The sequence below is a fragment of the Anomaloglossus baeobatrachus genome, chromosome 6 (assembly GCF_048569485.1).
Source record: "Anomaloglossus baeobatrachus isolate aAnoBae1 chromosome 6, aAnoBae1.hap1, whole genome shotgun sequence".
In the NCBI taxonomy this organism is placed as follows: Eukaryota; Metazoa; Chordata; class Amphibia; order Anura; family Aromobatidae; genus Anomaloglossus; species Anomaloglossus baeobatrachus.
This window is the reverse complement of record NC_134358.1, coordinates 42,862,979-42,875,540: the sequence shown is the minus strand read 5'-3', so window position 1 is coordinate 42,875,540 and position 12,562 is coordinate 42,862,979. Positions and strand designations below refer to the sequence as shown.

General features: G+C 43.1%; 1 protein-coding gene across 5 annotated transcripts in view; it reads right to left on the bottom strand.

The window, feature by feature from the left end:
• The window catches only part of LOC142317006 (uncharacterized), a 378,054-nt gene that overhangs the window by 212,187 nt on the left and 153,305 nt on the right, over window positions 1-12,562 (bottom strand). For all 5 annotated transcript variants that reach the window (XR_012754656.1, XM_075352880.1, XM_075352879.1 and 2 more), the window contains exons 10-11: window positions 10,057-10,215; window positions 8,452-8,561 (exon numbers count right to left, since the gene is read on the bottom strand). Coding sequence is in view for 4 of the 5 variants with exons in the window: in XM_075352880.1 (XP_075208995.1) it covers window positions 8,452-8,561; window positions 10,057-10,215 (269 nt within the window). In the remaining variant the exon portion in view is untranslated. The remainder of the gene's footprint in view (window positions 1-8,451; window positions 8,562-10,056; window positions 10,216-12,562) is intronic.

Genomic DNA, 12,562 nt, shown 5'->3' with positions numbered 1-12,562 from the left:
GGAAATCAGACTATCTGCCTGAGCATGCTCAGTAGGCACAACACAGGACTTACACACGGCCTGATGTCCAAGTACCTGTGCAAAGAGACTTTTCGCACTAAGTGTAGGAGCATGCTCAGTAGCCTGAACCAAGGACTTAGCCTCAGAAATGGCACTATCAGGCTGAGCATGCTCACGAGGCGAAACACTGGACTTAGACTCTGGCTGGGGTAAATCGAGGCGCGCATGCGCACTAGCCGCCTCTCCACAATTAGACGTGGAGGAAGAAGCAGCCAGCTGGACGACCCGAGGCACTGCCAAAAATGGCAGCCGGCGCCTGGGCGCAACAGGAACTGCAACAGGCTGCTTGCGGCTATGGCGGTGCCGATTCGTAACAGTGTGTATGAAGCCCTGCTCTGCAATCTTCTGACACCAGAAATAGGAGGGACCACTCTCTGTCGTGGTACCCTCATGACAGGTGGTTCCAGGAATCAAGACCGAAGCTGCTGCAGCTATTCTGTCATTGTCTTCATATTCTGACAGTGCGGTGTAGATCGAGCCCCTGGTAAACTAAACTATTGAGACTATTCCTATGTTTATTCATTTACAACCTCGGCATCAAATCAAAAGGTATAAATTTGGAACCTACACAACTAGTTATCATATGATATATGAAGAATGGCACAATAAAAAGTTGTAAGTAGAATGAAAGCAGATCTTATTCACTTGTTACATAGAATTAGGAAATCTGTGGGTAACAAACAATCATGTTATGAATGAATGGAATATACAAAGTGGGGATGTGAAAAAATAAGATGCAGGTAGAATACTAATTAAAAGAGGGTAATATCTACAGCGCAGGATGTAATTTCCCTACTAATCTCATATAAACTGGAAGTGTGGGTAGAAAATGTACATAAACAATCATCATAATGAAGGGATTAATGTAAGGTTATACATCTAAAGCAACTAGAGGCACGCAACTTACAGAGAAAATGAGAGAAAATTAGATTAATTCATGATGGTGGAGGATATGGGAATTGGAGGAGGAAAGTAATCTGACAATGTATAGTTAACAGCAACATACAGGAGACGGTCAGTGACGCCACTGTACGAACTTCTTTATCTTTCATTACAATACATAAAACTATTAAGAAAAATATATCAAGTATTATAAGTAAAGGGCTACGGAAAAGTCATAGAATCATACTGTAGAATGGTAGATTTGGAAGGGACCTCCAGGGTCATCGTATCCAACCTCCTGCTCACAGCAGGATTCATTAAACCATCTCCCACAGATGTCTGTCCAGCTTTTCTTTGAAGGCTTTCATTGAAGAAGATCACACACCTCTCATGAGAGGCTGTTCCACTCATTGATCACCATCACTGTCAAAAAGTTGTATCTAATATCTAATCTGGATCTTCTCCCTTTCAGTTCTATTCCATTGCTTTTCGTGTTTCCTTGTGCAAATAAGACTAAGGATGAGTCCTCTACACTGTGACAGCCCTTAAGATCTTTGTAGAGAGCTATTAAGTCTCCCCTAAAGGCAGCTACCCGCCCCCATCAGTTGTGCGACACGGGCAAATCGCTGCGGACCCGTCACACTACTTACCTGCCTAGTGACGTCACTGTGACCGGCGAACCGCCTCCTTTCTAAGGCGGCGGCTCGTTCAGCGTCACAGCAGCGTCACTGAACCGCCGCCCAATAGAAGCGGAGGGGCGGAGATGAGCGGGACGTAACATCCCGCCCACCTTCTTCCTTCCTCATTGCAGGCGGCCGCAGGTAAGGTGAGGTTCCTCGTTCCAGCGGTGTCGCACACAGCGATGTGTGCTGATGCAGCAGCGACGAACTACTTCGTACACCGAGCAGGAGCGATAATCGAGAATAGGGGGGCATGTCACCGATGAGCGTTTTTGAACGTTTTTGCGATGATTCAAAATCGCTCGTAGGTGTCACTCACAACGACATCGCTAAAGCGGCCGGATGTGCATTACAAATTCCGTGACCCCAATGAGATCGCTTGAGCGATGTCGCAGCCTTCTTTTTGCAAGCTAAACATTCCCAGATCTTTAACCGTTCCTCGTAGGACATAGTTTGCAGTCTGCTCACCATCCTGGTTGCTCTTATCTGACCTTGCTTCTGTTCTTCAATGTCTTTTTTTAAAATGTGGCACACAGAACTGGATACACTATTCCAGATCAGGTCTGACCAAAGAGGAGTAGAGGGTGATAATGACATCACATGATCTAGACTCTATGCTTTTCTTAAAACTTCCCAGAACTGTTTGGCTTTTTTGCTGCTGCATCACACTGTTGACTCATGTTCAGTCTGTAATCTCTTAGTATACCCAAGTCTTTTTTACACATGCTGTTGCTTAGTTCTGGTCCTCCCATTCTGTAGATTTTATTTTCATATTTCTTGCCAAGATGTAGAATTTTGCATTTCTCCCATACCATTCTAATAGTCACTGCCCATTGTTCCATGTTATCTAGATCCTTCTGAATTCTTTCTCTGTTTAGTGTTAAATAAAAAGTAGCAATAATACCTAATACGACCCGAAAACAGTAGTAGGAATCCAAAATAGCAAAGGGCTGTCCACTTGATGGTCACCAATATGAAGCTTTTGGTCTGCATGGTATAGGTATGCCCATTGATTTACGGTAAGACCATTCCCATCTATGACGGTGAAGGGTGGTATTCTGGTTATTTAAAGGGTTTCGTTTATACTTGTATACAGTCCCATTACATTAAAACCCATATACCACATATGAGGGCGGTTCCTTCTTTATGGATATTTTGGGGTTCTTTTAAACCACTTTATTTTGAGTGTTTTTAGCATGGGATGTTTTTTGTCTGATGTGCCTCATGTGCTACTTAGGCCCAATTTGAGCTTGGATGCCTAGTGGTTCATTTGCTAGTTTTTACTTCACGTTTTTATGCAGTGAGTCGTCACTTGTTAATGAGCACATTATTAAAAGTTATGTTTTAAGCTTCTAATTTCTGTCTGTGAACACCCCTTTGCTATTTTGGATTCTGTTTAGTGTTAGCTAACCCTCCTAGCTTTGCGTCATCTGCAAATTTGATTGCTTTACCTACTAGATCAATATGGCAGTTCTGGCCTGGGCGGGGGGCGTGGTTCGGAGCTGCCCTGCATTCCCCTTCCCCAGGCTAGCACTGTCAGTGTTAAAGTATAGGGCCGTGTGACCTCACCAGCCCTTAACAGTGACAGAGTAGGCCGGGGGTCTGGGAGTGCAGGGCAGCCCCGAACCACGTTCCTCCCCATCCCGGCCAGCACTGTCACTGTAAAATGGCTGGTGGGGTGCGGGGCATGGCCCTGCACTTTAAGCCAGAGTGCAGTACTCAGGTCACTGGAGGTCATGCCGTGGAAACCTGGGTATGACCTTCGGTAAACTGAGTGATGTCACTGCTGCCAGCCGGGTCCCCCTTGTCAGTGTTTCCCAGAGCCTGGAGAGATTGGACATGTTTTTGGTCTCTCCAGGCTCGGATGTAGCAGAGCTAGGACCGTTGTGTAACGTCGTGCGGATTACTGCGGAACTTCAAGGGTCTTTTTGGGGTTAATAAAGAGGGGAAAGAGGGTGCTGCATTTTATTTCAAATAAAGGATTTTTCTTTGTGTTTGTATTTATTTCTTTTTACTTATAGGATTAGTGAAGGGGGTTGTCATAGAACCCTACCCATCACTAATTTTGAGCTTAAGGACAGTTGTGCGCTGTCATTAACCCCTTATTACACCGATTGCCAGCACACCAGGGCAATTGGGAATAGTCAGGTAAAGCACCTGGAGTGTCGCATCTAATTGATGGAACAATTCTGGGGCTGCTGCAGGCTGCTATTCTTAGGCTGGGGTGTCCCAATAATCAGTGACGTCCGGGCAGATGTTCGGGTTCAAGTCTGGTCCCAAAACTGATTTTTTTTGTTTAAGTCTGACTGGACCCACCAGACCCAAACATTTGCGGGTTCATTCATCTCTAATAATAATTACATACAGTAACTTAAATCTGTGAAAATACAACATGCTCTCTACTTTTGCTTTTAACTTTTTTTGTGTGACTCTATAGCACAAAAAGTCACATTTTCCGCTAAAAAAAAGGGAAAATTTGGATAAAGATTTTAGACATATATAAAAATACTTCTGGGAGCGAGGGGAGAGCAAGTCGCAAATTGTTGAATCAGCTGAAATCCTGTAAGGGATTCCAAACTCTTCATGAAAAATAAAGTGGTGAACACAAAGAAAATAGACTTTAAAAAGGTCCAAATTAATAAAAGAATGAAAAAATAAAATAGAAAAAAAGATACAAATGCAAAGATGAATCTGGCTCTCAGAGTATATCCACATGGGATTGATACAATCTGGATTTTTGCAGAAAAAAAAATCTGCAGTGGCAAAAACTGCACCCAATCATGCGGCTTTTGTCCTGCAGATTTCATCCTGTGCATTCGAAAGGGTGGAATCCATGATGAGACTTTATAGAATAAAATGAAAATTAAAAATCTGCACTACAGGTCAAATTACGGTGGAGATTTTGGCACGCAGCATGTGGATGAGATTTGGGAAAATCATCAGTAAGGGTAAGTTTACACAGTGTGTTTTTCGCTGCGTTTTTGCACGTTTTTCGGGTGCGTTTTTGGCCTCAAAACTGCATGACTTTGCTTCCCCAGCAAAATCTATGAGTTTTCATTTTTGCAGTCCGTACACAACTTTTTTTTTAAGCTGCGTTTTTGAGCTTAAAAAAAAAATGGACATGTCAATTCTTTCCTGCGTTTTTCCCCCCATGGAATGCATTGGAAAAAAGCAGAAAAACGCAGAGATCAAAAACGCAGCAAAACGCAGCCAAAAATGCACCAAATCGCGGTAAAAACGCATGCATTTTTTGCCGCGTTTTTAGCGGCCAAAAACGCACAAACGCAGCGTCAAAAAAACGCAGCGTGTGCACATAGCCTAATGCTGCTATTGTATGAAACTGCAAATTTACCAGGCGAAACATCTGCAGCGTATTCCTTACCTGAGAAAATACCCGCAGACATTTTGTGCAGCAGAGGCACGCACCAACTATGATAAATTAATAGTTTCGCTTTCACTAAACTAACAATCCATTACCAGTTTTGTAAATAAAGCAATTATTTCTGTCTTCTGTGAAATCGTGGGCTATGTGTGCCACAACGGGACAGATGGAAAGGCTGGAAGCTTCCAAATATATTTCCAGCTGATTATATTTTGTGTTTCTAAGTGTATATCAGCATGGGAGAAAATATCCACTTCTAAAAACTGAGCTGCAAGATCTAAGAACACGCAAACAGTAAATTGTTCTTCAAAGTCGCATATGCCGTACAGAAGTCAAATATCAGGACACATCACGAGAAGACACAAGGGTTATATGTTTGCAGACTCTGCTCTGCTGCTTTCCAGGCACAATAATCGGTGCACCATTGTGCTAGGTAATAAGGATATTTGACAAGAGAATGATGAACCATTGCGTCTTACTTATTTTAAAAAAGGAGACTATTGATAGGAATTTTAGAAGATCATGCCAAAATAACAAATGGCGTAGGTCTTCCTCCTAAAGGCCAAAATATCCAGACAAGAGTTGAGTGACATTTTCACGTTGGTTCGGGGTCTACTTTATTATTCTGTGGCATCATGGGCACCTCTTGTAATTACTATGCCCCCTTATCATCATGTTGTCACGTGAGGACCAGCCACTGGAGATCTGTAGGATTCAATACAATGGTACAATAGCCAAAAAATACTGCTCCGGATGCTAGACGACACTAAAATGTTTTGCCCCAACTCATGTCCCGATGACTATTTACAGCGACTTTGTTAGCGACTTCCCTTTCAAAAAGCTGCTTTACAACGTCCCCAATGACTAGCTAGGTCGTTCTGCAGGTCTGGATCACTGTTGCGTCGTTTTCCAGGTTTGCCTGTTTGACAGCTCACCAGCGTCTCACCAGAGACTTTGTAGCGATGCCGGCCAGGTTGGGTTGGTGGGATCGCTAGAAAGTCTTAGTGTGGAAAGGGGCCTTATGGGATAGCGGGGAACCGGGGCTTCTAATCTGTCCCTCAAGATAGGGGGGCCCAATGCTATCCCTAACCTCAGTTATACTCCTGATGGTGGAGATGCCTGAGTCTCCTTCCTGGCCCTGCTTCTGACCAGTCCTGATCTAAGGAGGGACGGGAGGGACTGGAGTGTGTAGAAACCATAGATAAAGACAGACAAGGGAAAACCAAAACATTGTCACACAGCAGGCAAACACAGGATAAGATAATAAAAGATTCAGAATGAAAAGAGCAGGAAGGTAGCTACAAAACAACAGGGGTAAACTTCACAACCACACAAAGCAATAAGCACAACTTTCACCAAACAGTCTGGGACACCACACCTCACAGATCAACATAGAACAAACTATAGCTGGCATAGATGGAAGCTTTCAACCAGCATAAATAAGCGGGGAGCAAACGTGATAGGCCTCCCTACAACATGTGACCAAAGAAGCAAGCAGACCAGCAGAGATTAACTTTTACTATTCTTCCTATGAATCCAGCACACAGCAGGTCGACGCCCGAGTCTGCCTGTGTTGATACCAGACACAAGAGAAACCATTGGGCGAAGTGCAATCTGAACAAAGGTTGCCGCCATCATGGAAGTCGGCGAAGTTTGTACAAAACCTCCGTGTGACAACCTATGAAAGCTTTTAGAGTTCTGGAGTAAAAAGCTGCAAAATTTTTGAGGAACAAGGAGTTGTGCAAAAATTTTGTGGCTGTTGGCTTTTTCACAGCAGTTTTGCCAAAGAGGGCAAAGCTGGGATGGGACGTGTGGTGGTGTGGGCATAACACCGCATTTAGTATAATTCATGACAAGCTTTGGCATTCCTTACACCAGAAACTTGACTCTAGCCTTTGATTAAGATTTCTTGTGTGGTGCACGTAAGTGCACCACACTTGTCAGATGGCGTAGGAGTCTGACTCCCAACACACCCTCTCATCAAGATCATCTTCAATAATGCAGGAGCTGGAGAGACAAAAATGGTGCAAATTGGGTCTTACCCGGGAGGAGATCACGTGGGAGATGAGATAAGAGGTTGCTCAATTGGGGGGGTTGTGACAGTCACTACCACTGTAAAGGTATGTAAGAGGGAATCCTCGGTTGCTACAGTCCCCGTAGCTGAATATTCAAAAGGAGTAGAAGGTGAAGGGGCTAACCACCGTGCTGCCGTATGATGTGTCAGACTGGAAACTTCTTTGGAAAATCACAAACGTGTCTGTTATATATCCTGAAGAAGGACCTATTGTTTCGAAACGCGTAGAAATAAATCACCATATTTTCCCAAAAAGTTTCCAGTCTGATACATCATACGGCAGTGCCGTGGTTAACCTCCTACTCCCTTTGAACATCAAGACCAACTTGGTACTTATTACACCCTAAGAAAACTTCTGATGTGTCATAAAGACCTGTATGGATGTCAAGCCTGAGGGTGGACTTCTGGACGTTCCAATGACCCATTCATCACCCAAGATGGCTACATTTTGATCTCCTGCCTAAAGGGTGCGTTACACGCTGCGACATCGCTAATGATATACTGTCAGGGTCACGTCGTTAGCGACATTGCAGCGTGTGACACCAGGAGTGACGATCAACGATCGCAAAAACATCAAAAATCGTTGATCGTTGCATTTCGCTCCTTTTCATAATATTGTTGGTGGAGCTTGCCGCTAGTTGTTCCTCGTTTCTGCGGCATTACACATCGCTATGTGTGACACCGCAAGAGCGACGAACATCTCCTTACCTGCGTCCACCGGCAATGAGCAAGGAAGGAGGTGGGCGGCATGTTCCGGCCCCTCATTTCCGCCCCTCCTCTGCTATTGGACGTCTGCCGCGTGACGTTGCTGTGACGCCGCACGAAAGAAAATGAGGAGGATCGCCGGCCAGAGCGACGTCACAGGGAAGGTAAGTCCGTGTGACGGGTGTAAGCGATGTTGTGCGCCACGGGCAGCGATTTGCCTGTGACGCACAACCGACGGTGGCGATACCGATATCACAGCGTGTAAAGCCCGCTTAAGGGTTTGTTCACATGAGCAGATAATCATTTAAACTATGAATGATGCAATAGTAACGCACAACCAGCAAAAGACGTCAGACAATTGTTTATGCAGGACGTAAAACGTGAATGAGATAGTTGAAGAGCGATTTTTACATTCGTAACATCAAAGTTTGTGCCCGGTGATCACACAGAGATAATCTGGAGAGTAGATGTGTCCAGCGATCAAATGCCATAAGTCATACTATTTACTTCAAATATATGAATTCATAAAGTATTGCACAAGCATCCCTGTTGATACTGTATAAAGAATGCGCCCTAAACGTTCTCCAAGCTGTGCTACTATAGACGCCAATAATGTGTACTATATCCTAATAGCCATTGCAACCCATTGCACACTATGTTTGACTTACCACAGGAGGCATATTCACCACCATCATCGTCAGACAGGACAGCCCTGTGTCATCTTGAACGCTTGCATCACATTTCAGGTTCAGAAGTAGACGCGCTGCTTCACTGCGATCTAAGGAGGACATACATCACCATGACCAGCTAGGCAATCATTCTCCGTGTCTAACACTTCATTCACATCTCCGGTTTTCATATACATATTTTTCATGGACATACGCATTACAGTCTATGGAGACGGACACGTCCTTTGGAAACATATATTTTTTATCCGAGTCACAGTTTCAAATCAATGGGTCCATGAAAATAATAGCACAGTGATGCATGTGTCATGCATGTGTCATCTGAGAGCTATCTGAGTTTTATTATTTGTCGGCTAAAAGAATATTGGATTTTTTTTTTTGGCATAAAATAAAAACAGATACCATACTGATGATTAAAACGAACTCATGGACCAAAAATGGATAAAAACAGAAACAGTGATGAAAAAAGTTCTGTTTTTACATGTATACAAAAAAACGCATCATATATGTATTTTATACATTTTTGCAATCTGGAAATGGTCCTTGTTCTATAAGAATAGTAGATCCACAGGCAGAGGGCAAAAAATGCTTTATTTGCATCACATCTGTCATACTAGATTAGTGATGAGTGAGCACTACCATGCTCGGGTGCTTGGTACCCATAACCCATAACTAGTGATGTGCGAGCACTACCATGCTCAGGTAGTGTGCTGACTTCTGCGTGTTTTCTGACTACCCTTCTGCCTGTTGTTTTTGTACCTCGCTGCCCGATCCGGATTTGACCTCTGCTACGTTTTCTGATTACATCCTTGCCTGCCGATTCTGCCCTGTTCTGCTATTCCTGGTTTGACCCTGCCTGACGACTACTCTCATCGGACTGTAGCCTTCCACAGGTAGTGATCTCCAGGGCCCTGTGTAATTCCAAATCCCTGTATAGGGGTTAAAGGGTTTCAGGGTTCTGGGGATCCTGCTTGGTGAGTGGCTTCCCTCTAGCCTGTCCATTACATCCCATCTGAGTCTATTGATCCAGGCAGGCGTAACACCGAGCACTTGATCATGGTATTGATCACTCATCACTATAGGAGTTGTGATATTACAAAAGAGAGCGACAGGTGGGGAGTATAAACATCTGAACTGAACTCTTAAAGATGGTGTCAGACAGAATGTTTACAATCTTTTTTCAGCCTCGTCTCGCGCTGTGGACGGCACAAAAGGCTGCTGAATCAAGGGAGTATGGCTTCAATAAACTGAAAATGGTGCAGACCTCCACAACAGAGTATATTAGTAAGGCTATTTTACCCAATTTCTAATGTAAAGTCCATCCACTCTACAGAAGGATTTAGAGATACCCTCCACATAAGTATTTGCTTTCTTTTATGGATTCACTTCTGGCTTTGTGCAAAAAATGAAAAAAACCTTTAAAAATAATTTACACTCATTTGCTTAAGACCTACATGACAGACGCTGCGACTGTCAGGAGGTGGCAGCATCATGATCACACATTACACGTGTCTAGCATCACGCCGATCACTCAGTGACCCTCGTCCACAACCAAAGTGCGTTACCTTCCTTGCGTGTCAGTCTTACCTAATTCTGCAGCCAGGTGCAGCGCTGTGCGTTGCTTGTGGTCTCGGGCTTTGGTGTCTACATCTTGTTTCAGAAGCACTTTTAAAGAGCTGACTGCATCATATTTGGCGGCGTAATGGAGGGGTGTCTGGTGCCCCTTTGTTATTGCATCAATGTTGGCTGCAAACAATAAGTGAGCATTGTAATATTTTATGAATGTCTGTCTATACAAGTGCATCTCAATAAATTAGAATAACATAAAAAAGTTATTTTTTTTCAGTAATTCAATACAAAAAGGGAAACACATATATTATATAGAGTCATTACACACAGAGGGATCTATTTCTATATATTATATAGTCATTACACACAGAGGGATCTATTCCTATATATTGTATAGAGTCATTACACACAGAGGGATCTATTTCTATATATTATATAGTCATTACACACAGAGGGATCTATTCCTATATATTATATAGACTCATTACACACAGAGGGATCTATTCCTATATATTGTATAGAGTCATTACACACAGAGGGATCTATTCCTATATATTATATAGAGTCATTACACACAGAGGGATCTATTCCTATATATTATATAGACTCATTACACACAGAGGGATCTATTCCTATATATTATATAGAGTCATTACACACAGAGGGATCTATTCCTATATATTATATAGAATCATTACACACAGAGGGATCTATTCCTATATATTGTATAGAGTCATTACACACAGAGGGATCTATTTCTATATATTATATAGAGTCATTACACACAGAGGAATCTATTCCTATATATTATATAGACTCATTACACACAGAGGGATCTATTCCTATATATTATATAGAGTCATTACACACAGAGGGATCTATTCCTATATATTATATAGAGTCATTACACACAGAGGGATCTATTCCTATATATTATATAGAGTCATTACACACAGAGGGATCTATTCCTATATATATTATATAGAGTCATTACACACAGAGGGATCTATTCCTATATATTTTATATAGTCATTACACACAGAGGGATCTATTCCTATATATTATATAGTCATTACACACAGAGGGATCTATTCCTATATATTTTATATAGTCATTACACACAGAGGGATCTATTCCTATATATTATATAGAGTCATTACACACAGAGGGATCTATTCCTATATATTATATAGTCATTACACACAGAGGGATCTATTCCTATATATTTTATATAGTCATTACACACAGAGGGATCTATTCCTATATATTATATAGAGTCATTACACACAGAGGGATCTATTCCTATATATTATATAGAGTCATTACACACAGAGGGATCTATTCCTATATATATTATATAGAGTCATTACACACAGAGGGATCTATTCCTATATATTTTATATAGTCATTACACACAGAGGGATCTATTCCTATATATTATACTAGATGGTGGCCCGATTCTAACGCATCGGGTATTCTAGAATTAATTGCGTAGTTAATGTATGGTTTTTGTTATATATATAGATGTTGTTGGGTGTAGTTGCCAAGTGTTTGTGTAATGGCGGGCGCTGTAAATGTTCTGGGTGATGGGGGGGGTGAGAGCGGTGTTGTTTGTGTGTTGCGTTGTTTGTGGAGCGCTGTGTGTCTGCAGTGTTGTGTGTGTGTGTGGTGCTGTGTGTGTGGTGCTGTGTGTGTTGCGCGGTTTGTGTGGGTGTGGGTGTGTGTTTTGGGGGGAGCTATGTTTTGTGCAGTGTGTGTGTGTTTTGGAGGAGTAGTCCTGGGGAGAGAGGAGTATAATAGGAGTAGTAGTCCTGGGGAGAGAGGAGTATAATAGGAGGAGTAGTCCTGGGGAGAGAGGAGGATAATAGGAGGAGTAGTCCTGGGGAGAGAGGAGGATAATAGGAGGAGTAGTCCTGGGGAGAGAGGAGTATAATAGGAGGAGTAGTCCTGGGGAGAGAGGAGTATAATAGGAGGAGTAGTCCTGGGGAGAGAGGAGGATAATAGGAGGAGTAGTCCTGGGGAGAGAGGAGGATAATGTAGTCCTTGGGAGAGAGGAGTATAATAGGAGGAGTAGTCCTGGGGAGAGAGGAGGATAATAGGAGGAGTAGTCCTGGGGAGAGAGGAGGATAATAGGAGGAGTAGTCCTGGGGAGAGAGGAGTATAATAGGAGGAGTAGTCCTGGGGGGAGAGGAGGATAATAGGAGGAGTAGTCCTGGGGAGAGAGGAGTATAATAGGAGGAGTAGTCCTGGGGAGAGAGGAGTATAATAGGAGGAGTAGTCCTGGGGAGAGAGGAGAATAATAGGAGGAGTAGTCCTGGGGAGAGAGGAGTATAATAGGAGGAGTAGTCCTGGGGAGAGAGGAGTATAATAGGAGGAGTAGTCCTGGGGAGAGAGGAGTATAATAGGAGGAGTAGTCCTGGGGAGAGAGGAGTATAATAGGAGGAGTAGTCCTGGGGAGAGAGAGGAGGATAATAGGAGGAGTAGTCCTTGGGAGAGAGGAGTATAATAGGAGGAGTAGTCCCGG